The following is a 25,526-nucleotide window of genomic DNA, read 5'->3' as shown; positions in this document are numbered from 1 at the left end:
CAAAGGTCCGCACGGAGTCACCTCAGCTCTGCTCATGCCCACCCCAGCGCCCCGACACACCCTGAGGTGCAGCCCCGCCAGCTTTCCAGAAACACACGCTCTGCTCGGAGCAGAAACCGGAGCTTTCAGGGCTTTCTTGTCCTGGCGGTGAAGCACCCTCCCCCCCACGCCCCCCTGCAGGCACCCGGGCCAGCCGCTGCCACTGCTGGGCTGCAGTCAGGCTCCTCCTTCCCAGGCCGTTCCCCCCCCGTTCCTGCGGGATGGGGCTTCCCTCCAGCCCCAGAGGCTGCCGGCAGCCCGGCTCCGGGGCCACCCTGCTCTCGGCGGGGAGCGGGGATGCCCCCCGGTCTCCCAGCGCCATTTTAGGCTGGGGCGGCGGAGGCCTCGGCTGCCGCCCGAGGGCGCGTCCGCCCCGCCCGGGAAGGCTCCTGCAGCGCCGGGGGCGAGGCGGGGGTCCCCGCAGCCCCCCCGGGAAAGGGGTGAGCCCCCATGGGCCGGGGCTCTCCGGGGCCGTCCCCTCCGCTGCGCCGGGGCAGAGAGGAGGAGCCGCAGCATCAGCGGGTGTCCCCAGGCTGCCTTGGTCCCTCGCCCTTCAGGGCAACACAGCAACAGCTGGAGTATCAGGAAAGGAGCATGCCCTCAGCTGCAAAACCTGTGGACTGAAAACGTAAAACGGGAGAGGATCTCTCAGCCGGCACGAACAGGCTCCCTTTGCACGTCTGCTCCGAACCAGAGCTCTGCCTGCAGGCTCCCAAGGACATACCGACCCGCAGCTAAGCTCCTCCTCAAGGCTCTTCCTTTTTCATCAGCCTTAGTACTACCTCAGATCTCCTCGCTGTCACAGCAGCTGGGAAGTAACATCTAGTCTTGCTTCCTCACCCCTCAGGACATGGCTGCAAGCAGGCAGCAAGCACAGCCTCGGCACACAGCCTTCCCTGCTTAAAGGGGGACCTGCTCTGCTCTCTACATTTCGTGAGCAGCTAAATCAGTTAAATCACAGGCAGGGAGAGTAGGGATAAGCACATAACCAAACCTGCCTGGAAAGATCAGCTCACTCCTGGGACAGCCAAAGGCTCCAGCAACCACAAGGACAGGAGAGGTGCACACAAATCACCATGGGCCCCAAGAGCAGCTGTAATGTGACAGAAGCCAAGATGGAGGTTGAACTTGTGCAAGGCCCTCAAAGAAAAGCCCAGAAAACCCACACTACGCTCTCTGCAACCAGCCACCCCAGAGTAGTCAATTCTGTAGAGTCCTTGTCCCCAGCTGCTTCTGAGTAAGACCCAGGACACACCTTTGCTTTTTCTTTATTTATTGTTCAGTACGGCACACAGGTGAGGTAAGACATCTCACAAGGGTCTAAGCTGACAGGCTCCTGGCTGATGGAGCTGAAGGATGCCAGAGACTGTAGTTCCTTCTTCCTTCCCCCAGCACCAGTGGCCCCCTCCCCCTACAGCATTGCAGAGAAAGGGGAGGCACTGGCCAGGTTGACTGTGGGGTCTTACAGGTCAACAGCCAACCAAGGATTTTGCCAATTCAGAGAGGAGGCTGTCAAGGCTTTGCCAAGACAGGCTCCCACTAACAAGACTCCAACATTGTGGTGGGGGTTAGCAGCACAGCTAGAACAATGACCGTGGAGGGGGAAGGCCTCAGAGGAGGCCTCTCTACTGAGACGTGTGCAATGAAAGGTCCCTTCTTGCTTCCATTTCTTGCTCTTAACTGCAAGGGACTGCTCCTCACAGGCTGCTTCAGTGTTTGGCATTGATAATATCCACAAACTCTGGCTTGAGAGAAGCTCCACCAACAAGAAAGCCATCCACATCGTGCTGAGAGGCCAGCTCCTTACAGTTGCTGCCAGTGACTGAACCTAAGGAAGGAACAGTACTTTAAGGTCAGATGTGGCCAGCTCTGGGAAACGGGGCCAGGGTGAGACCTGCAAGGTACTAGCCACATCTTAACTCCACAGACAGTAAGACTGTCTCCCATTTACCCAAAACAAGCTAGTAGGTGGCTCTTCATGCTCTGACAATCTCAAGTTTTTTCACCAGCACAGCATGCAGTACAGCTGCAGCAACAAGCAAACTAAGCACTTCCTGTACTGGACAAGGGCATCAGACTCATTTACCTCCATAGATGATCCTAGTTGACTGAGCAACAGCATCAGACACATGGCTTTTCAGCCACCCCCTCAGCTTCTCATGAACTTCCTGAGCCTGTGACAGAACAGAGACAGTCCCACTGGGGCCTGGGCCATTCTGCACACAATTCTCTTCCAAAGACAAGAATCTCTTTGAGAAAGTCTTCAGAGAGAATCTTCAAGAAGATCTTTTGAGTGGGAAGGGTCAGCTGGCCATTTAGTCAGCCACCTTCCCCCTGCTCATACCTGTTGGGGAGTTGCCGTTTTACCAGTTCCAATAGCCCAAACTGGCTCGTAGGCAAGAACCACTTTGCTCCAGTCCTTCACGTTATCTGGGAAGAAGGAATAGGTAAGCACAGTACCCTCTGCTAGGAAGGGTAAAGCTGGAAAACTTTCTGGGACATGTAAGCCTTTTATCAACATGACCATGTTAATGTTATGAGTGAACATTTGCAGCAACGTTTGTATACACCTGACAAGGAAGGCCAGGATAGCCATTTCCCAAATGTCCTAAGCAGAAAAAAGCACCCTTCTTTTCCTCCCTTACCAGCGATGGCCTTGGTCTGCTCAAAAACCACCTTCTCTGTTATGCCAGCTTCTCTCTCATCCAGCTTCTCTCCGATGCAGGCAATGACTCCAAGGCCCTCAGCTAGAGCATGAGCTACCTTCTGCCCAATCAACTGGGAACGGTAAAGCAACAAGGCAACAGATAAGCAACACCCCCTCCTCTAGGCATATTTCAGCTGTTCCTCCCTCCAACCTTTGCAGGCACATCTCTTCACTCCAGGGTCACTCACCTCATCAGACTCTCCAAAAACATGCCTTCGTTCCGAGTGGCCCAGGATTACCCACGCAGCTCCGATATCCTTGATCATTGCTGGGCTGGGGAGAAAGCAGATGACTCACACCTCTGGAGGAAATTCACATCCCAGAGGCAGCCTGGCTTTACTTTTATCTGTGGGCTCACCTGATCTCTCCTGTGAAGGCACCCTTTGGTACCTTGTAACAGTTCTGTGCCGCAACCCCGATCTTCGCATCCAGCTTCTGACGGGCAAAGTCAAGGTAGATGGAGGGGGCTCCACAAACCACCTCTGGAAGGCCAAGAAGGTGGTGACCCTCCAGGTAATCACATGGCAGACGCTGTCCCCAGATCCCTCCCTCTGCTCCAGAGGAGGCCCGGCCAGCCCACCCCGGCTGGGAGGCCCTCGGCAGCAGGAGCATCCCCACTTCCTGGTGACTGCAGGCAGGGAAGCAGCACTTCCCCGGGGGCGGGCAGGTGATACTAGGCCGACAGCCAGGCCCTGCGGCATGTTCACCTGGCTCTTTCGGAAAGGGCCCAGCTAAGAACCGCGGCAAACCCCGCGCCTTGCTGCCCGCAGCGGGCCGAACCAGCGGGAGAGCGAGCAGCGAGCTCCGCCCGGGGCTGCACCCGGGGGCGGCGCGGGCCCCACAGCCTGCCCGGCCAGCGCAGCCCGGCTACACCGCGGGGCTCCGCTCCTTCCAGGGCCGGCCGGGCGCACACGGGGCCGAGGGAGCGCGGCGGGGCCCCGGGGGGGCGGGCGGGCGGAGCAGCACGGGGCCCCCTTCCCGCCGGGAATGCCTCCCCCTTCCCGGGGGAATGCCCCGGGGGAGGGCGGCACGCGGCCCCGATCCGGTGTCGCGGGTATATTTAGCTCCGCCGCCGAGTTATCTTTAGCCCCCGCCGCCCTCTGACATTTCCCGCGGCCCCGCCGAGCCGCGGGGCGACGTGCGCGACGTGCGGCCGCCCTCACCGGTGTCGGCGGAGAGCTTGGCGCCGTTCAGCGTCTGGATCAGCTCGCCCAGGCTCTTCTTGTCGCCGTTCATCTTCCAGTTGCCCCCCACGAAGAACTTCCTGGGCGCCATGACGGGAGCGAGCACGGCCACGCACCGCAGCACAAGGCGAAGGTCAAGCAGCGGCACCGCGCGGCTCCCGGCGCCCGCCTTTATGTCCCGGCAGCTCCCGCAGCCCCGCCCGCAGCCCCTCCCGCAGCCCCGCCCGCAGCCCCGCCCGCAGCTCCCCCCGCAGCCCCGCTCCCAGCGCGGCCTGGGCGTGCTCGGAAGAGGCTGGAGGAACTTCCCAGCCGTCCACGTGGGGAGGGCGGGGGTGGAAAAACCCACAGGGCACCCCAACAAATAACCGTGATCCCCGCCCCCCCCAACAACCGCGCACCGCACAGAACCCATCGGCAGCACTCGGGCCGCAGAAAGCCCACCCTGCCCTCTGGGACGTGCCCTGACGTGCCACGTGCACGCGTTTCTTGCAGGCCTCCAGGGATGGCGGCTCTGCCACCTCCAGGGCAGCCTCTTCCAGGGCCTGACCACTCTTCTTGGGAATAAATTATTCCTAATATCCAGTCTAAACCACCCCTGCCACAACTTCAGACAACTTCCTCCAGTCCTGTTGTTACTTGGGAGAAGAGGCCAACCCCCACCTCTCCACAACCTCCCTTCAGGCAGTTGTAGAAGGCAATGAGGTCTCCCCTCAGCCTCCTCTTTTTCAGACTAAACAACCCCAGTTCCCTTAGCTCCTCGTATGACTTGTGCTCTAGACCCTTCACCACATGTGTTGCCCTTCTCCGGACACGCACCAGCACCTCAGTGTCCTACTTACAGCAAGGGGCCCAGAACTGCACACAGTAGAGGTGGGGCCTCACCAGTGCCAACTACAGGGGCATGATCACTTTTCTGCTCCTGCTGGTCACACTATTCCTGATGCAGGCCAGTGCTGTTGGCTTTCTTGGATCTGCAGAGGGACCTGGACAGGCTGGATGGATGGACCAAGGACAATCTTATGAGGTTCAACAAGGCCAAGTGCTGGGTCCTGCAGTTGGGTCACAACAACCCCATCCCATGCTATAGGCTTGGGGCAGAGTGGCTGGAGAGCTGCCCAGCAGAGAGGGACCTGGGAGTGCTGGCTGACAGGGGGCTGGACATGAGCCAGCAGGGTGCTGGGCTGTGTGGCCTGGAGCACAGGGATCACGGGACAGAAGGGACCACTGCCTCACTCCCAGAGCTCACCCCCTGGCTCACGTGTCACCCTGCCAGGGGGCCATGGGCAATGCAGAGGGCAGACAGAAACCAGGGGGGTATTTCAACTTTTATTGTATCCCTCGTGTATTTTGGCATGTAAAGGGCACACAAGGGGGGGGTGCTGCTCGTGGCACACCTTGCTGCCCACTCTGTGCCCTGCTCCACAAGGCAGGCAGGAGGAACTCCCCGAAACAGAAGCCACACAGACACAAGCCGCCTCCTCCCCTTCCAGACAGCAAGAAGGTGGCATCATCCCATCAAGCAGCAAAGCACTAGGGCTGTGTGTCACGGGGGTGGGGACAGTGAGGACATTTCCTATAGAAACAGATATTCCCACCCCCCGGGACCCCTTTCACCCATGTCCATAGGGGCTCCAGCCCCCAGTCTATTAGTCAGGGAACTCTTGCCCCCCTGTGTGTCACTGTAGAGAGGCCATGAAGGGACAAGTGGGGAAAGAGCAGGCAGGAGAAGGGCCCTGCTCCCATCCTCACTGCCCCAACTGTTTCCCCCCACACCTTCAGCCCACCCCCCACCACAGCAAGATGTTCTAGCTGGGAATCCGCTGATAGAAGTAGATGTAGCCAAGGTCCTTGGGGGGCTTCTCAGAAGCACAGACTTTCTGATCATTGTAGATCACCCACCTGCAAGAGGCAGAAAGGGAGCTCAGGGACTAAGACACGACTTGATTCCCTTCGCCTGGTTTCATCCCCGACCCCCCAAGACCTCTGAAGAAACAGGAGAGGACAGTGATTTAAAGCTGTACCTCTGAGTTCCCTGACACTGTGAAAATCCCTCTTACCTGCCGTCTTTCTTGATGTGACAAACGTAGTGTCCACACATAGTCGAAGTGCCCATGTGGCTGATAAAGGCAAACAGCTGATACTCTTTGAGAGAAGGGAAGAGAGGAGGGATCAGAGAGGAAGGGCATTGTACCCTGCAACACCCGGCGCAAGGCCTGGTTCAGAAAAGGATCCCTGAAGGAACCTCAAATAGTTTAGAATTGGGTCCCCATCAATTATGACTATAAGTGGTCTTAAGGCCAAACATGCAGGGAAACAGAAGATGGCAAGTTCAATTTAGCCTTCTCTCTTCCAGCCGTTTATTTGGCCCATGGGTGCTGGGTGGGTGACAGCAGGGATTCCCCCTCCCTATGGCACCCAGCAGCCTAGCAGCATTGGCACCGATTCTGCAATCTGGTTTTTCAATGGGAGCCTGAAGAACAGAAAAGCCTCCTGGGACAACTGGGAGAAAGAAGAACAGCCCTTCCTGCCTTTCACTTGATGGCACCTCCTTTGCCTCTCTCTTACTGGCTTCCAGGTAATCCCCAGCCTGAAATGTCTAGGCCGTACATTGCCATCCTTCTCCTTTTCCTCCCTGCTTCCACCTCAACAACCAGACCAGCTCTGTGGCAGCTACTGCTGCTACTAAACCCCGTGGTACTGCATGGATTAGGGAGGATAAAACCACGCTGAGTTTGCACCCCGAAATCCACAATGCTTGGAACTCACTTCCAGGGCCGTCGCGCACTTTAGGACCCACGGGCACAGATTCAGAGATGGACTCTGCTGCTGAGCGACCCTCTGAGATATCCATAGCAGCTTCTGCATCCAGGTCATCAATGTGACTGAAGATCCAATCCACAGCACGCTCCAGACTGTTGTTCTGGAAGGAAGAAGAGAAGGCTGTGAACTTGGGAATGCCTGTTCTTGAAAATCTCCTTTCACTCTGGCATAACCTGTGCTGCTCACCGTGGCTCTAAGTGCTTTCATCGCCTGGTCCCGCGAGAAGCCCATGGAGACAATGGTGGCTACACTGTCTTCTGAAGGAGGGTCTGGGCAGGCAATAGTTGACCCTGGTCCACTGGATCCAGGGAGAACTAACGGGTTGGCAAAGTCTGCAGCAGGAAACAGAACACAGCTCAGAGCAGCCAGATCTCTCCAAGAGGGATACACCCCGAGTTCCCAACTACTTCAGTTTTCCACTGCTGCAGTGGGAGAGGGAGTACAATAGCCCAGGTGTGATAAGCTTCACCATGGCCAAGTGGCCTCATACCTGGATCATCCATATGTGACATGACCCAGTTCATGGCAGTCTCAACCCCGCTGTTCCCTGTGTAATACACGGCTTTGCGGCAAGCATCCATGGGAAAGCCCATCTCCACTAGCTGGATAATCACTGACTCATCCAGCATGGGTGCTGTGGGAAGACAGAGGTTAGAGCCACCCACTCCCAGCCAGCCCTGCCTGCTCCACTTTGTGTAGTGCCACACAGCCCCCCAAGCCACCATTTCCTGGCTTCATTTCAGTCAAGTTCTGTCTCTTCCTTCTTTGCTATGTTTCTTCTTCAGAAGCACAGCCTCACACGCAGGCACCCCAAGGAGCCAAAGGATTCAACTCATCAACTCAGGAGTCCTGGCTCTTCCCTACCCTCCAAAACCTACCATCTCCTACCACCATGGTTTGTGTAAATAAAACACCTCAGCCAGTTAAATCTTGTATAAACGCCAGCTCTGCCCCACCTAAGTGCACCAGACATGGCAAGTCCCCATCTTCTATGGAACAGGAGCCAACACACTCTCTTGCGAACAGGCATGCAACAGAGGCAGCTGGTTTTGCAGACAGAGGACAGGGAAAGTCGGAGCAAGTGGAGAAGCTGCTAGCATGGGAGACAAGACAAGGACAGCAAGGAAACGAGTCAGGCATCAGGAAGAGAGGAGGAGAATCACTAACATGTCGGAGAGGAGAAGTGAGGGGAGCAGAAGGAGTCGTCGTCCTCGTTGCCATAGAACCCCAGGCTACCTTTGGGCTCATCTGGTGTCACCAGTGGGGGGGCAATGTCTGGCATTTCTTCTTCTCCATCCTGCAGCCCCATTCCCTGCAGTGCAGTGATATCCAGCTCCTCTGGCATTTCAATGGAGACATCTGCAAGACACAGTCTTGGTTCAGCCATTCCAGAGAGGCAGAAACAAAGGACTCAGTTGGGAGATCTAGAAAGCTAAATCCTTGGGGATGCAAAATGCTACAGTCAGCAGCTCCTATTGGGGCAGTTCTTTTCTTCTCTGCAGGAATGACCACAAACCCGTATATGACACTCAACACCAATATGCTCTGTGCTTCTATTTCTTACCAAGCTTTTTGGGCACCCAGTCCAGACCGAAAGTGAATTTCTTTATCTGGATCACCAGATAATCCGGGAAAGAAGCGAACCGAGTTGTTCTGAAAGAGACAAAAATACTTTCAAATACTTTTGTCAGCAATGATTGAAGGCACCTAGTCGATTCAAGACATCAGAGAGTGGGGTTCAGGCATGATCTAAAGGGAGGATACAGATATCTGTGCAGCTCCCCCTGCTGAGCTTAAAGCTCCTCAAACACAGAACCATTTCTAAAGCAGATGCTCAGAATCTTGGGGGATGAGGTAAAGTAGTACATGTTCTTTACCTCCCAATCCTGTATTTTAGACCTCATAGCAGCTTTCCAGTGCCTGAAGGGGCTACAGAAAACCTGGGGAGGGGCTTTTTACAAGGGTTCGTAGTGAGAGGATAAGGGGGAATGGATTAAAACTGGCAGAGGGGAGATTTAGGTTAGACATTAGGAGGAAATTCCTCACTATGAGGGTGGTGTGACACTGGCACAGGTTGCCCAGGGAAGTTGTGGAAGCCCCATCCCTGGCAGTGTTCAAGGGCAGGTTGGATGGGGCTCTGAGCAGCCTGGTCTAGTGGGAGGTGTCCCTGCCCATGCAGGGGGTTGGAACTAGATGATCTTTAAGGTCCCTTCCAACGCAAACCATTCTACGTTTATACTATTTCAACAGCCTCCTCAGTTTTTAGTATTTAATTAAAAGTCTAACCCTTAAGGAGGGTAGAGGAAATAACATATTTTATTGGACCAACAGATACAGCTACAGGAACTGACAGGCTTTCAGGCACAAGAGCTTGAAAGACCTCAGCTCCAAGGCAGAAGCAGTGAATTTGAAGCTGACTGAATTTGACTGAACAGTATTTGGTTGGACAATTTGAACGAGAAGTTGTCTGGAATCTGTGAAACAGAGGGAATGTTTGTGAAGGGAGGAGTAGTAATAAGATCGACAGATACTTATTACTGGGGGATAACTGTAACATTTCATAAGGTTAATTTAAGCAAAAGCATATATTAAATGCTAACTCCTACAATGTGTTTGAATACAACTCACTACTTAAAAGCAAAACAAAATGTTACTTTTGAACCTGACAGTGTTAGTGTTTATCGTAGCTATTGCTTAATAATAGGGCATTTGTTAGTAAAACACTTCCAGCTCTTTGAAGACTACACTTTAATTGCAGAATGGTCAGTAGCATCACAGCAAGAAGCTGTTTAAGTTTGTAGTCTTCTCACTACACCTTTGCACTGTTGCATGTGCTGCAGGCAGCGAGACAAATTAAACCTGTTTTAAACCCTGCCATTAGCATTTAAGTTAGCATTCTTTAAAATACCTCACACATCTGTTACACTTAGTGTTTTGCTCAATCTTTAAGAACTAAAAACTTCCTTTAAAGAAGTTCTAGAGACCATACAAGACCCATGTTGCCACAGTCAGTATTGATTTTAAAGTTAAACTTTGAATTTAGAGTAAAGGCTGCTTGTTTTCTGGAATATCACTGTATTTTTGTAGCCCCTCAGCAACTGAAATCTGATGGTAAGGACTTCACTAGCACTGCTGTTCTGCCCACTGTAATCCCTTGAGGGCAATCACTCCAGCACTGACAAGACTGATTCCCCCTCTGCTTCAACATTCTATGGGTCCAGGGTGTGGAAGACTACAAAGCTTTGGCAATACTTCTTCCCCCAGCAACTAAAAGTTCCCAGAGAGGCAGCAGCTATTGCCAGTTCATCACAGCCTAGCTGGTAACTCACACATACTCACTTGAGAGCCACAGACTTGGCCTGCAAGGCTGTGCTCCAGAAATCATCCACCTGCTCTGGAGCTCCATAGGCCTCTAGGCAGGAGCTGAAAGGCACCTTGGCTCGCACCAGCTCAGGCAGTGGCTGCTTCTCCTCCTCTGCTTGCCTCTTCTTCTCCTCATATTCCAGTAATTCATCTAAAAAATAAAGCAGAGGAGTCAAGGACCATCTCAAGGACCACCTCTACATCCTAGGAAGCAACTGCTGTAAGCTACACAAAGCCTATAGATACATGCCACCAAGAATGGAGCACAAAATAGATTATGTCTGCCAGAGTACTGTTCTGCTACTGCAGTCCTGCTTTGCTGCTGCAACACAGCCCAGCTTGTGGGGGCAGAGGGAAAGGCTCCAGAGGGACACACTGTGTCACATGACGTGTGAAGAAATCTGCTCAATCCCATAAGGGAGGTGATTCTCCCCCTCCACTCTGCTCTTGTGAGACCCCACCTGGAGTGCTGTGTCTAGCTCTAGAGCCCCCAAAACAAGAAGGACAAGGAACTGTTGGAGTGGCTTTAAGCTGGAAGAGGGGAAGATTTAGGTTAGACATTACGATATGAAGGTGGTGAGACAATGGCACAGGTTGCCCAGGGAAGCTGTGGAAGCCCCGTCCCTGGAAGTGTTCAAGGCCAGGTTGGATGGGGCTCTGAGCAACCTGGTGTAGTGGGAGGTGTCCCTGCCCATGCAGGGGGGTTGGATCTAGATGATCCTAAGGTCCCTTCCAGTCCAAATCCTTCTATGATTCCATGAAAAGCATGTGAAGGATCTGGCTTCAGAAGTGGCAAAGAACCCCCTTTCTCATTTAAGGAGTTGTGTAAGAATAGCTCAAAATCCAAACACAATGTTTGCTGGTGTCCTGGCCTTGGCACATCACTGACCTTTATTGAGTGCAGCATCCATGGGCACAGGCAGCTGCATGATATAGTCCACACGCTGGGTGTATTTCACCTTTTCTGTGGCCAGGCACTTCAGCTTCTCCTCCACCAGAAAACGGAAGACCTCATTAGGGTTCTCCGAGCTGCGGCAGTTTCTCTGAAGGAGGAGAGATCAGAAGGACAGAAAACATCAAAATGGCAAAAATAAATACCTGTAACAGTCATGGTTTCACTGCTGGTAGCCACTGTTCATGGCTAAAGAGTATTTACGTCTGTATCCAGTCCACTGGAAAAGACAGCAAAGAGGAACTAGAGCCAGCTTTTGTACCCCACGAGCCCCCGTCATTCCTGGTCCTAAACAAGACAATTTCCATCTCCAGCTGTGCCAGTCCCAAAAGAGATTCCTCCAAGGAATCAGCACTGAAAGCATGGTCAAGCATCTCTCCTTCTCTGCTCCTGCAGTTGCCAGGTGGCTCATTTCCCTGCATTCTCTCCCTCTTTCGGCTCCAATTGCCAGGTTCTCACCTCCACCCCTCACCCCCTGCTGTGGGGAGACAACAAAGCTGGGCCTTTCCTCTCCATCATTTGGCAGATGGACTCAACCATTACCTCCACCATGTTGATGAAGTGCAGAAAGAATTCCTGGGCATCCTGCTGTCGGTTAGTGGAAAACTCTGGGTGCCCCTTTCCAATGAGGGACTTAAACATGCGCGGAGCGATGCCATTTTGCATCCCCTGCAAAGAAGAGGTGGAAGAGGAAGGTGGTCATCATTTGCCAAGCATGTGTCCTGGCATGGAGCAGTCTACTCTTAGCAATTCTTTTTTCAGGTGACAAGGCCCTGGAACAAGCCCCAGAACACATCTTCAGAAAGGGTTCCCCCTCCATCTTCAAGTAACACACAAAACACCTCATGCAACACACACATCGTGAGGATGCTGTAGCCACATCTCACCTTCTGATCGGGCTGCTGCTCCCCATCTGCAGAAGCTGGTTTTGAATACTCCCCAGAAAGCAGCCCATAACCCAGTTTGGCTCTGGAATGATGAAAAAGTAACTGTTAGCATCAAGAAGATTTCTGTAATCCCACATATTCCAGGATCCACATCAACCCATCCAGCTTTAACACTGCTAGGGACTGTCAGTCTTACAAAGTCCAGCTTCCTCTGCTGAAGCAGCCAAGATCATCTTATCTTGATCTGCTCTCTGGTCCCATGAGACATCATTGACTTGAAAGTTACTAGGACTTCTGGGCACCATCTCAACCATTGCTTGCACAGTGGGGAGCAGAGAGAGGAACAGCTTCCCTTTCCCCACAGAAGGGCAGCGGGTGCTGAGCTGCAGAACACCTGTGGAACAGGCAAACTAAGCTGCAGCCTGAGTGAAGTAGCAGTGCATTTAACTGTCTGTGCAGGAGACAACAGGGCAGAGTGAAATTGTCTGAGCCAGAAATAGCATTGCTGTGAGCAGACTGATGACATTTTCCCAGGGGAAGGATCAAGACTGACTGCATGAGGCACCTAATGACCAACAGAAACATTCAGTGATTCCCTCCTATGCTCACGCTCTTCTGCTATTCCACTTCACTCCAGTCCCTCACCATCACTGGTGCAATTCATCTGGAACCAAACCCCACCAACTCCTTCCTTTGCTCAGGCAAAAATCTTTCTGGCTGTCTCAACTTAATCCCCTCCTCAGTGAACACCTTGCCCTGGGCTGTCCAAATTTAGAATCCTTCCTTACCACTGAACTCCCTTCCACAAATGCCACCTTCCATTCCTCCACCCCAACCCTCTGTATACTGCTTTGCTGACCCCAAACCTCCATATATTGCTTTGCTGTTTTAGAGCAGATGGAGCAGAGAATGAATGTATTTAAAATACAACCACCTTCCAAATCTTGTTCTGTATATTCTCCTGCTACTGCTCACATAATATCTCTTGAAGGAAGCCTCTTTAAACATATACAAATTATCCACTGAAAATAGTTGCCTAAATCTATGTATTTCTTTACTCTTAGCCATCTCCCTCAGCTGTAGAGAGCAATCACCTTTTCCACAGAATCACAGAATGGTCTGAGTTGGAAGGGACCTTAAAGATCATCTAGATCCAAACCCCCTGCAGGAGCAGGGACACCTCCCACCAGACCAGGTTGCTCAGAGCCCCATCCAACCCAATCTTGAAAACTTCCAGGGATGGGGCTTCCACAATCTCCCTGGGCAACCTATGCCAGTGTCTCACCACCCTTACATTAAAGAATTTCCTCCTCATGTCTCCTAACTATCCCCTCTTCCAGTTTTAATCCATTCCCCCTTGTCCTCTCACTACACAGCCTTGTAAAAAGTCCCTCCCCAGCTTTCCTGTAGCCCCTTCAGGCACTGGAAGGCCACTATGAGGTGTCCCCAGAGCCTCCTCTTCTCCAGGCTGAACAACCCCAACTCTCTCAGCCTGTCTTCACAGGAGAGGTGCTCCAGCCCTCTGATCATCTTTGTGGCCTTTTTGATGTTATGCAGATAGAACATGCCTACCAGAACTGCCCCCGTGGTAACAGATGGTGCTGTGTTTCCTACATTAAATACATGTAAGAGCCTCTCATGAATGCTGAGGTGTGCTCTGTCCCCTCCACCTAGGGCATTCAGCTAAACTTTCTTGGCTTAGACCCTTACTGACCACTGAGGATCAGTGTGTCTGGTGATGGACATGGAAACAGAGAGGCAAGGCTTGGAGGAGAAACCTGCAGCAAAGCACACTGTAGCAGCACAGAGGGACGCACCCAGGTAGGCTCAGCCTTCCTTCTCTCCCCAAAACTCTACGTACACTTGTGTGCTGAAGTCCTGCGTGGGGTCCGAAGGTGCACTTTGGAATATCTTCTCCAGCTTGTCCACATACCTGCAAAGCAAAACAGTGGGATCTAAGGGACATATGGATTCACCTAGGAAAGACACAGTTCTGAGCTGGACTGCTGTAACAGAAGTTCCCGGCATTATGAGACCTTTGTACTGGTCCAAGGCTAATGGAAAGGACTGATTAAGCTCACTTACTTTCTCTGGAAGTCTGGGATACTGAACAGCACCTGCATCACAGAATTGAGGTAGCAACTGTTGCCCAAGTTACGGATACCAGTGTACCCAGGCCCATAGAGGGGCTTGAGCTGCACCCCAGACTCCTGGATGAGCTCCCACTCCCCAATGCGCTGGTTCATGTCTATTTCCAGTTCTGTCATTGTCTTGTCTGTCTGTGGAGGAAAAGAACAAAGAAAACCCTCAAAGAAGACTCACAGACACGTCAGAGGTGTGGAAAGTGCATTGCTGTAGGAAAAAAAGTCAAATCTATTTTGTTTTATTAAAGTAGAAGAGGAGGAAGATACAAGAATTCTTTCAAGTATCTGAATACCTGGGATAGAGAGGAAGAAGAAACATGGGAGAAATCTGAACCATCCCCTGTAAAGGGGCATGGAAATCCCACACTAAAACCAAATCTAGGGAGCTAAGCTCAGCACCTGGGAACCTCCCTGCCCACAGTACTGACACAAAACCCCCCAAGGAAATAAACCTGAGGAAAGGAAAGGAAGGCAAAAAAGGCAATGAAAGAAGAGAGCCATAGGAGACAACTCTCAGCCTGACAAACCCCAAAGTCTCTTGAGCAGTAACAATTCTGCATAGCCATGGAAAGCTGGCATCCAGCTAAGGAACCTCAGGATTCATTCCCTCCCTCTCTGGGCCTATGGAAGGACCTCCCCTCACCTTCTGCATCTTGAGCATGTCAATCCCAAAGTGAGCAAGATGTTCTGCCAGGTTGGGATCCAACACCATATCATCCTCATCATAGGAGTAGACGTCTGTATGGGAACACAGGGGAAAAGGGAAAGACTTAGCATGGCCTGGGATGTGACATTCACTGCTCGATGAAGAGAACAGTGACCAGAATGGGGAGGTTGACAAACTGAGCAGTTGGGGTTTCCCTCCTTTCTCAGGAGCGTAGGACGACACAATATTGAGGTGACAAGACAAATAACTTTGTCATTTATCAAGGTGCTGAGGTACATGTATGTCTGGAGTGAGGAAAGTGGGTTACTGTGCTATATAGTCTCTGCTCAGGCTTTAGACACAAAATTCTTTGATAAACATCCCACCACAGAAAGCAAGATAGCAACCTGGTAACTTCTAAAACCTTTCAAATGACAAGAGAGGGGAGGAGGAAGGCAAGGTTTTATCAGCTGGTTCTCTGCCTGCCACATGAAGCAGGTCAGAGTGTTAAAGTTCACAACAGGATGAAACTGAATGCTTCAGGTCATAAGATGGGCAACAACAGCCTGGAAATCCTCCCTGCCTTCCCTTGTCTGAGACCACAGTCAGTCTGAGTGGTGCCTGGCATCTCTAACCCTCAGGGCATCCATCCCCCTTCTCACCAGCCCCGTCAGGAGTAATTGTTCCCAGTTTGACAGCCAGTGGGTAGCCAGTTTCCCGGTAATGCTCGACCGCGTGGTTGTTGCCACCACTGCCATCAAAATAGCGCCGACCGCAGAGGATGGCCCCGTCGGTCATGTTCAGCCACAGGTTCTCCTTCATGTCACACTTGCTGCACTTCCAGCCACTATTGACAGAGAATGGAGAGAAAGAGAACATGGTGCAAAACTTTAGGTTCTACCGCCCCAGCTCTCTCCATTACTGACCACAGGATAAGCAATCTCATTCCTCTCTGACTTCAGGACACTAAGCAACCTGAAATCAGAGCATCCTGGAATGGTTTGGGTTGGAAGGGACCTTAAAGATCATCTAGCTCCAACCCCCCTGCATGGGCAGGGACACCTCCCACTAGACCAGGCTGCTCAGAGCCCCATCCAACCTGCCCTTGAACACTTCCAGGGATGGGGCTTCCACAACTTCCCTGGGCAACCTGTTCCAGTGTCTCACCACCCTCATAGTGAGGAATTTCCTCCTAATGTCTAACCTAAATCCCCCCTCTTCCAGTTTTAATCCATTCCCCCTTATCCTCTCACTACGAACTCTTGTAAAAAGTCCCTCCCCAGCTTTCCTGTAGCCCCCTCAGGCACTGGAAGGCTGCTATGAGGTCCCCCCAGAGCCTTCTCTTCTCCAGGCTGAACAACCCCAGCTCTCTCAGCCTGTCTTTATAGGAGAGGTGCTCAAGTGCTCTGATCATCTACATAGCCCTGCTCTCGACTCACTCCAGGAGCTCCACGTCCCTCTTGTGTTGGGGGCTCCAGAACTGGACACAGTGCTCCAGGTAGGGTCTCACAAGAGTGGAGTAGATGGGGAGAATCACCTCCCTCGACCTAGGGGCTGTGCTTCTTTTGATGCAGCCCAAGAGGAATTTACTGTGACAAGGCATCCTCAAGAAACTCACAAAAATCTCATCTGCTGCTGAAGTACAGGACAGGAGAAAAAAGGAGATGGGGCTGGGCTAGAGAGTGAAGCAGCTAGTTTCAGTGTTGTGCTCACCAGGGTGGGATGCGGACATCGTTCTGAAGCTGATGCAGGGAAAAAGCGTGTTTGGAAACGCGTCGAACCTCCCCATCCCAAGCCTGCACCTCTTGCTTCCGTGAGGCTGAATCTGCTGTCAGGATGGCCTCAACTGCACTGGCAATCTGGAATCAGGACAGCAGGGGAAAAAAAAAAAATGAAGGTCAGAAGGAAAGAAGCTTCCAGTACCACAACACTCCACATTTAGGCTCAGATCTGCAGGTCGGTTGTGCTAGGGCAGCATTCAGGAGCCTGAGTCACAAGCCAGGACTCCATAACATAAAGCACTGCATAAGTGCACAACAATCCTGCTCACTGCAAGCTGAGACTTCCCAGCACCCTGAAGGATACTCTTTACATGACAGCAGCTCCTTCTCTGCAGTTGTGCATTCCCTCCCTACCAAAAGCAACCACAGCTCTCCATGCAAACATACCCTGTCTCTGACCATGTCTGGTAGCCCCTCCAGCCCATCACGAGGAATATCCAGATGCTCTGGGAAAATGACTATTTTTACATCTTCATCGTATTCAAACTTTTCCTCTGTGATGTCAAATCCACCTTCTACACCTAGAGGAAGAAAAAACATGGTGGTGACAGGTAAATCTAAAGAGCTTCTGAGGCCTCTTTGCCTACAGCTTACATGAAACAAAGTACCATGACTAAGGCAGAGCACTAGATCAACAATCCACAATATTTCTTCTGTTTCTGGATCCCAAAAGTATGTACTTTCCAGAAGCAAATATAAGCCTAGCCACAGTAGGTATGCTTTTCCCAGCTCCTTCTACAGTTGCTTAAAACGAATCTTCACACCCTGACTACAACCAGAAAAAATGAGACCTGCTCTAGAGAGATACTGGCCAGAACAGAGCCATGATACAGCACTGCTGTTCATGCTTCACAGTATAAGGGGCCTACAGGAAAGCTGGGGAGAGACTTTTCACAAGAGGACAAGGGGTAATGGATTAAAAGTGGAAGAGGGGAGAGTTAGGTTAGACATTAGGAAGAAATTCTTCAGTGTGAGGGTGGTGAGACACTGGCACAGGTTGCCCAGGGAAGCTGTGGAAGCCCCATCCCTGGAGGTGTTCAAGGGCAGGTTGGATGGGGCTCTGAGCAACCTGGTCTAGTGGGAGGTGTCCCTGCCCGTGCAGGGGGGGTGGGATCTAGATGATCTTTAAGGTCCCTTCCAACCCAAACTGTCCTATGCTTCTATGATATCCAAGATGAATGGATGGAGATGTGCATGAAGAGATCATATTCTAACCCTGTGCAAAGATCTAGTCTACCAGCATCTTGAAGGAGCCTGGCTCTGCTTCTTGCCTCTTCCACAAAGGACAGTTCAGAGTCCTGAACTTAAGCAAGGGGAACCAGGAGTTCCTTTGGAACCAGAACATCCAGAATTACACAAGAAGCCTTAGGAAAGGTATAGTGCTAGTAGCTTCTCATGCCCACCTAGCCATGCTTTCCAGAGGTTTCACAGAAACAGGAGTTCCATACAGAAAAGATTATTTGCCATCTGTCTAGAGTCCTTATGCAGGCTCCCCAAGAAGCAGTAATTGCAGTGGAGGGAATTATTTCTGATTTATGTACGTGATTTATGTAGGTGTTCAGGAAAAAAAACCTTGGCCTTTCCTGTTCTCCAAGCATCCAACCCTTACATCCCAGAAGGAAACAGGCAGAAGACACATTGCTTTCTATTGGCCTTAACACACAATATTTTTGTTTAACAGAATGCCCTTTATTTCTTGAAAAATGGCATGAGGTGACTGCAATACATCTCTGCAACAGATCTCTTCACGTTTGTTGCTGCAGCAGATCTCTGAGAGGAATGAGTTTTTGCTGTTTAGTGCCTGTGCTCCAAAGAAGCCTGTGTGACTCAGTTCTGATAACCACTACTGCACGTGGTTAAAACATTATGGACAAAAACACCTGGTTCACACAATAGCTCCTGCAACTCTCTCCTCAGGCAGCTACGAGTTTTAGACTGTGCACAAACTGTCATGTATGAATGCAGATGCTTCAAGCCTGAGTGATTTTAGAAACACCTGAAAATAATCACCAGCATCATGCAACAACACACCCAGATAATCCTCTTTTGTGCCTCTCCAGCACAGCCCAGAGATATCTCCTGTCATCAGAGAGCAAAGCAATACACAGTTCCTCAGGATACTACACAATTCCTGAACTCTAAACAAACTAAAACAGACTGGCTAGGTTCCTTCTGTGGCTTCAGGTCTCAAAGAGGTTCTTCAGCCAGCAGACTGTCTCCTAGCCCTTTTTCCCCCACACATAGCCAAAGGCCTCCATGAGGTACACTGCCTCCCTCTCCATGCTTGTATCAAAGCACCACCAACTTGAAAAGTCATCCAACATGCAGGCATCCACTATAGGTTGTTCTTGGTTTTTTTTCCCCCAAGGAGGATGAAGCTGAGGTACAGAGAGGTCAAGGGCTACATTTTGCTCCTCAGTCTTTCCATTTAAAAACGTCCCCTGCCAGAATTAGCTAAACCAGCATAGTTTAGCTAAAATAGAGGGGGGGTGTGCATGAAAAAAATCTCTCCTGGATTTAAGATCGCCACCTCCAACACAGGGTTCATACCTTTTTATTTTCTCACACTCCACTCACACCACGAAGTTGCTATCACAGGCAGCAATTTGCTGACACAGAAATGACACCTGTCTTAAGATCTCTGTAGAACTGAGGATGCAGCATAATCATACATATAAAAGCACTGGCTACCCGAAGAAATGTAGATTCTAGCCTCAGTTTTGCTGGAAGTGACATTTGGGAGTCAAATCACCTCACCATAAAAACAGGGAGCAGCTGACAGTCTTAATATTGGTCTTTGCAGTGTGACAGGAGTAGAGTCACTGGGTGTCTGCTGAACAGGGACAGGGAAAGGGAGCCAAAAAGTGAGGCATGAACAGTCCAGGTTCTGGGTTTCCCTCTAGTGGTCAGCTCCCAGCAAGCCAAGAACCTGCCACTGCTAAAAAATGTTCCCAGCCTTTTCTTTGTGGATCTCCATCGTGCTTCAGAAGTTACTAGCCAGGGCTGCTCCAAATAGGCAGCATCTTCACAGATTGCCACGATGGCCTTTGCAGACAGTGCAAGAAGTGATGGAACACCAGCCCTGTTCTTCAAAAAAAGGCTTGCTTTTTAATATCTGAATGTTCACAGGTCTTTTTTCCAGTATCAGCCTTTTATTTCAAAGAACTATTATATATTAACAAGGCATTTACCATTAACTTCTTCCCCATTTATATAAATAACTCTAGTTAGATATCTGAGAAGTTAAAAAAGTAGTTTTGCTATAAGAAGCTTCCTTCTCTCAGACCTACACATTTTCTTGAAACTTCCCTCAGCCCCACACTGGATGTATCCATGTCAAGCAACGGCCCCACACTGCTGTTAAATACCCCCACCAAGCTAAGTCAGGAATAGAGTTGGGAGGATGCAACTGATCTACAGAAAACATGATGCAACTTTAAACTACCACCTCAACAACTGTTTTGCAGAAACTACCCACCACCTAAGGCACACCAGAAAACACGAAGTTTGAATTTGGGCCAGGACACTAGCATCAGCTAGCCCAGAAGAGGAAAGGTGTCAGAAAGGTGCCACAAAACCAGGCAGCTCCAGAGCAACGACGATTAATACAACACCCAAGTGCCTTCTTACCAATAGCCAAGCGAGTTGGTTTCTTCCTTGGGGGGTCTCCAGCACTGGAGCTGGTGTCTTCCTCCTTCTATTCCGTTGAGAAGAAACAGGAAAATAAAGAGTTAGGGGGACTGGCAAGCTGTTGCAAGCCTTAAGGATTGACATTAAGCATGAAAATAGCTAGGAGACAGGCAGAAATAGCGTGGACAACCCCTACAACAATTCAGCATCAGCAGAGCTGAAGAGCTGGTGTGCCTCAGTTCACCAAGAGAAACATCAATTGCATGTGGGGAGAGAAAACTCCGTATCTGATTAAATACTGAGAGACAGCCCAGTCCCCAGTGCCAGAAGAAGTTTGATTCTCTGCACTGCTATTTTTTACCGGTTTCCGTGTCCTTTTGAGGTGCAGGTAGACCCTCTGGCCTGTCTTCTGGTAGTGCTTTTCCACGTACTGCTTCCCAAAGCCCAGGAAGGTATTCATGCAGATATATAAGCCACCATCTGACTCCTGGAAGGAGGAAGAGAGAAAAACTGAAGGCAGGTGGTGAAGAATGCCATTCCACCTGCTAGGAAGGGCGGACTCACCTCTAGGCACATCACTCATTATTAATTAAAATCATGGCTACAGAGCAGTCAGTCCTACGTACCAGCCACTTAGTAGCTACTTGGAAATAAGATGGCATGTCCCAGCCAGGCTGTCCTAGAACTCCTGTCAAGATGATGGATTTAAGAAACTATTTGCCTGCTCACTTATTGCAGGATGATACTGAATCCGGAAAGCCTGAATGAGATTCCTCAGAAGCTGATCTCCCAAAAGGTCCTTAGCACGTGCAGCTCACACACTCAGAGCGTGGTAGAATCATTACCACCAAACCCGTGCTGCCCTGTTTGAAAGCGTAATTCCCAGTGCCGTGGGGAACTCTGCCAAACTCCAGCGTGAGGCACAGTAACAGACCACTGTTCATTCCTGCTGCTGTGTTTGGAAGCTGGTGAGCAGCTCCAGAACGGACACAGAGCCCTCCCCATCCTGCAAACACTGCGCTCGTTCGGCAGAGACACTGTTTGGAACTCCAGGAGCTACGGGACCCACGTTCGGAGGCTGGCGAAAGAGGGAAAGCAGCCGGGACGGCCTCAGAGCAAGGAACGCGTGGGGAGGCATCACTGTGGAGCTCGGGGAGGGCCAGGCTGCCGCGTGCGGCTCCCGCACCTTCCAGCCGCAACCCGTTCCTCCCAGCGGGCTGGGGCACAGCCCGGCCTCGCCCTGCGACCGCCCGGGCCTCCAGCCGAGGGGAGGGAGGGAGGAGCAGGGATGCCGCCGGCGGGGTGGGGACGGCGGGAAAAGGACCCCTGCCATCTTCGTGACACAGCACCGACAGGCTCCCGCGGGCCAGGCCGCGCGGAGATGCCGCCGAGGCGGCTCCCAGCCGGGCAGGGCGGGACCCCCCCCGGGCCCGCCCCCCGCCGGACTGCGGGTCCCGGCAGCCCCGCGGCGGAGGGGCGTCCCCGCTGCCCGGGCGCGCCGGGCCGGGCCGGGCCGGGCCGCAAGGGGCGAGGGACCGGCCCGGCCCCAGAACTACAGCCCCCGGCGGGCGGCGGGGGGCGCAGGGCAGGCCGGGCGCTGCAGTCCCCGTGGGCTCGGCTCCCCGCCCGCCCGCCGGGCCGCCCCAGCGCCCGGGGACTGCAAGTCCCGTCGCGCCCCGCGCGGGCCGCGCCCGCCGGGCCGGGAGCGGGCTGGGAGCGGGCCGGGGCGGGCAGGCGGGCCGGGCCGGGCCGGGCGGGCGGGGCGCGCTTACCGGCGTGTCGAAGGAGAAGGCGCACTCGTCCTTGTGGACCCGGTCGCCGGCCTTGGGCACGCGGATGGACGGCAGCACCGAGATCAGCGCCTCGCTCAGCTCCGCCATGACAGCGGCTCCCGCAGCCCCGCCCGCAGCCCCGCCCAACCCGCCGCCGGGCCAGCGCCGGCCAATCCCGCGCCGCGACGCCGGGGAGGGGGCGGGGCCCGGCGCACCGCCCGCCCGGCCCGGCCAATCGCAGCCGCTCTTCTGCCGCCAGGGAAGGCGGTGCCGGGCCCCTTGTCCAATAGAAAGGGCGGGGGGGCGGGACTTTCCCGAAGATTGACAGAGGGAGCAGGGAGGGACGTGCCGGGCGGGGGCTGCGGGGCGGTACCGGGGCGGTACCGGGGGCAGTGGGGCCGTCCCGGGGCGGTACCGGGGGCTGCGGGGCGGTACCGGGGCGGTACCGGGGGCTGCGGGGCGGTACCGAGGCGGTACCGGGGGCAGTGGGGCCGTCCCGGGGCGGTACCGGGGGCTGCGGGGCGGTACCGGGGCGGTACCGGGGGCGGTGCGGGCCCCCTCCCCCCGCGGGGGACGACGGGGCGGCGCCGCCCATCGCGCGGGAGATTTGAACGGCGGGGCGGGCCAGCGGCCGGTGCTGCCCGCCGCCATGGGGGTCTCCGGTAGCCTCCCGGCTGGCGCCCCGGGGGTCTCCAGCAGCGCCACGCCGCCGCCGCCCCCCGCAACAAGCACCTGGCGCACGTCCGCGACCCCCGCTCCCCCAGCGCCGGCATCCCGCGCACCCCCATCGAGGTAGGCGCCCTCCCGGTGGCCGCAGCCCCCGCCGGGCCCCGGCCCGCCGCCCTGAGGTCTCCCGTCTCCGCAGGTGATGAGCTCCCAGGCCGGCAGCCCTCAGCCCGGCCCCGCCGAGCCTGCGCCGGGCGCCTGCCAGGACCGCGACCCGCGCTCGCCCACGCCGGGCATCTCCCGCACGCCCATGCGGGCCCCGTCGGGCGGTGAGTGGGTCCCCCCGCGGTGGGGAGGCAGAGGAGGGGCTGCCCGGCTCACCCTGCCTCCCTCCCTGCCTCCCCAGCAGACAGCGTGGAGAGCCTGGTGAAGCAGCTCAGCGAGGCCTTCGGCGCTGAGGCCGCCCCCCCGGAGCCGGCGCCGCCGCCAGCGGAGGATCGGGCCCGGCGGGGCGGCCCGGAGGCGGTGGCTGCCCCTACGGGTCAGCCGGAGAGGCCGCCTTCTCCCGGCACGGCCCCAGCACGGCCCGCCCGCCCCGCCGGGCCCGGCGGCTCGGGTGAGTGCGGTGCGGGCACCGGCCCGGGGGCTGCGGGGCGTGCGGGCTGCGGGGCGTGCGGGCTGCGGGGCGTGCGGGCTGCGCAGCTCAGCCCCCGCCGGGGCTCTCGGCGGCCGGGTGCGTTCCCCCCGGTTCTGCTGGCTCCTGCAGCTGCCGGAGGGAGGCCCCTCGGGGACCTGCTTGGCTGTTCGATCTGTTAGGAGCTGAGAAATTCTCCGTCGTTTGTCACAAAGAGGTAAACGTCAGCGCTTCTCCTCTCTGAGACAGGCTTCTACCCGGGGGGAGCAGCTTGCTGGAGTTCCCCGGTGCTTGGAGTTTCTCTCGAGTTTCTGCCCCGGGGAGCTGTGAAAGTGCTCAGGGCATAGCTGGATGGGGCTTGGAGCAACCTGGCCCAGGGGGAGTGCCCGCGGGGGGTGGGTTTAGGTGATCTTTGAGGTCCCTTCCAACCTGAACCACTTCATGATTCTCTTTGGGAAGAGCTGGGGAACGAGGGTGCAAAGCACATCTAAGTGCTACGGTTGAGTGGTGCCGAGAGTGCAATGCTGACTGTGCTCCAAACAACCTGTGCTGAGCATCTCTCCTGTGAGGAGAGGCTGAGAGCTGTGACTGTTTGGCCTGGAGAAGAGAAGGCTCAATGAGGTCTTATTAACTTGTATAAATACCTGAAGGGAAGCTGTAAGGGCTCCCAGACTTTTTTTTTTTCAGTCATCATCAGTGACAATGGGCACAAACTGGATCTCAGGCTTCCACTGAACATAAGGAAACTTATTTTCACTGGTGACCAAGCCTTAAAGCAGGTTACCCAGAGAGGCTACAGTCTCTATTCTTGGAAATACTCAGAAGCCATCTGCATGTGGCCCTGGGCAGCTGGCTCTAGGTGTCCCTGCTGGAGCAGGGGGCTTGGACCAGATGATCATTGGACGTCCCTTCCAACCTCAACCTTTCTGTGACACCGTTACGTGGGAGTCCTTGGGTCACAGCCCTTGCTGTGCAGGGAAGCAAGCTAGATCGTGAAGGTCAGGAGGCATTTAAAATGGAGCACCCTCCAGCCTTGTCATGCCACACTGACACGTTTCCTTTTGTCCCCAGGGAGCAAGCCCATGAGACGCAAGACCAACAGCAAAATCATGGCAGCATCTGGTGGGACTGGCCGCTCTCCCCTCAGCATCCTGCTGGATGATAATGCCCCCAGTTCTCCCGCCCCTCGCCAGGTAAAGCTCCACGAGTTGTACTGTGGGAGGGAGAAGGGGCTGAAAGAAACCCAAATCCTTCAGTTCTTGTATTTTTAGTTCCCCAGTTTGGAACTGTGGCCTCCCAGAGCTGTAGAGCCTGGTGACTTCATGAATATTTTTGTGTGTCAGTCTTGTTCCTAGATGCCTCCAAGTCTCCTTCAATTATCTGTGTCTTTGACCTTTCCATGATACTGCCTGTTCAGTGCATCCTTTCTCTTTAAGCTGTAGAAAGAAGCCCATCACTTGGACTTGGTCACGAGAGAGCCAAAGCTGAATGGCCTGAAAATGGGCTACGAGTCCCACGGGTTAGAATTAACTAACCCTCGATTAATATGTTTCACACTGTCTGTTTGGGGTATTTTATCTCTCTAGGGTAAGAGGCATGTGTTGGGGGAGAACCTTGGAGAGAAGAGGGAAGTAACAGTGGATCTGAACAGGAGCCTCAAATCTGGGAACTGTGCTTGGAGTGACTTGAACAAAGAGAACCAACGGTGTCCCTTTGTGGAGAACTAAAGATCCTCTTTTCCAGGATCTTGCTTCTGTATTTTGAGATTCTTCTAGGGGTGAGAAATCCTGCAATAGACTGAAATTTCAGCCTTGTGGTCCCTCTGCTCACCTACCTCGGTTAAGGAGAGGGCACCTCCTCCCTCTCTTCTAGCTTTGTATTTCTTATGTACAGTACAGACTTTGTCTCTTCTGTTGAATATCAGCTGTATTGACTTACTGTAGAGTTCTTATCTGTAGCAAATAAATTTGTGTTAAGCCCTTGCTGACTGTATATATGTCCTGGCAGGACAGTAGGAGTCCTGCTGAGAAGGGTCTGACCTTGAACCTGTGTACTACAGAGTGGGCTGGGAAGCTGCAGCTCTGTGCAGGAGTCTGATGGATCCAATGTAACTTCTGGAGTTCTGCTGCATCAACATTGGTCTGAAATTAATGTAGACAAAAAACTGTAGCCTATTGCAAGGGTCTGGCATGAGGGTGAGATCCAAAATGGGAACAAAAGTCCCTGGGGACTTTGGGGTAGAGAGCAAGGCCTGTGGATGAGATGTTCTTTGGATGGGATCAGCAGGCAGTATTCACAGGA

At 53.5% G+C, this 25,526-nt stretch overlaps 3 protein-coding genes across 5 annotated transcripts; 1 reads left to right on the top strand and 2 right to left on the bottom strand.

The window, feature by feature from the left end:
* Positions 1–1,295: 1,295 nt before the first annotated feature.
* Positions 1,296–4,134, bottom strand: TPI1 (triosephosphate isomerase 1). Its single transcript, XM_051638451.1, has 7 exons — positions 3,910–4,134; positions 3,105–3,228; positions 2,935–3,019; positions 2,685–2,817; positions 2,384–2,469; positions 2,126–2,213; positions 1,296–1,867 (listed from the first exon to the last, which is right to left on the bottom strand). Exons 1-7 carry the CDS (start codon positions 4,019–4,021, stop codon positions 1,749–1,751), a joined length of 747 nt encoding a protein of 248 aa, XP_051494411.1. The 5' UTR covers positions 4,022–4,134; the 3' UTR covers positions 1,296–1,748.
* A 1,109-nt stretch (positions 4,135–5,243) lies between these two features.
* USP5 (ubiquitin specific peptidase 5) lies at positions 5,244–22,054 on the bottom strand. Of its 3 annotated transcripts, none has more exons than XM_051634430.1 (20): positions 21,926–22,054; positions 20,515–20,640; positions 20,154–20,220; positions 16,911–17,044; positions 16,456–16,601; positions 15,405–15,589; positions 14,740–14,834; positions 14,038–14,231; positions 13,814–13,885; positions 11,953–12,034; positions 11,609–11,734; positions 11,003–11,156; positions 10,090–10,264; positions 8,315–8,403; positions 7,918–8,109; positions 7,241–7,384; positions 6,937–7,082; positions 6,697–6,850; positions 5,988–6,072; positions 5,244–5,829 (listed from the first exon to the last, which is right to left on the bottom strand). In XM_051634430.1, exons 1-20 carry the CDS (start codon positions 22,031–22,033, stop codon positions 5,736–5,738), a joined length of 2,568 nt encoding a protein of 855 aa, XP_051490390.1. In that variant the 5' UTR covers positions 22,034–22,054; the 3' UTR covers positions 5,244–5,735. The 3 variants fall into 3 exon arrangements, with proteins under 3 accessions (XP_051490390.1, XP_051490398.1, XP_051490406.1); XM_051634438.1 differs by having other exon boundaries at positions 7,987–8,109; positions 21,926–22,053; XM_051634446.1 differs by lacking the exon at positions 21,926–22,054 and adding an exon at positions 20,780–20,986.
* On the top strand, positions 22,032–25,207 carry CDCA3 (cell division cycle associated 3). Its single transcript, XM_051616025.1, has 6 exons — positions 22,032–22,220; positions 22,592–22,717; positions 22,791–22,920; positions 22,998–23,207; positions 24,297–24,418; positions 24,812–25,207. Exons 1-6 carry the CDS (start codon positions 22,032–22,034, stop codon positions 24,950–24,952), a joined length of 918 nt encoding a protein of 305 aa, XP_051471985.1. The 3' UTR covers positions 24,953–25,207.
* Positions 25,208–25,526: the final 319 nt, after the last annotated feature.

The sequence above is a fragment of the Apus apus genome, chromosome 1 (assembly GCF_020740795.1).
Source record: "Apus apus isolate bApuApu2 chromosome 1, bApuApu2.pri.cur, whole genome shotgun sequence".
NCBI lineage: Eukaryota > Metazoa > Chordata > Aves > Apodiformes > Apodidae > Apus > Apus apus.
Note: the sequence above shows the minus strand (reverse complement) of the source record. Positions and strands in the feature narration are given on the sequence as shown.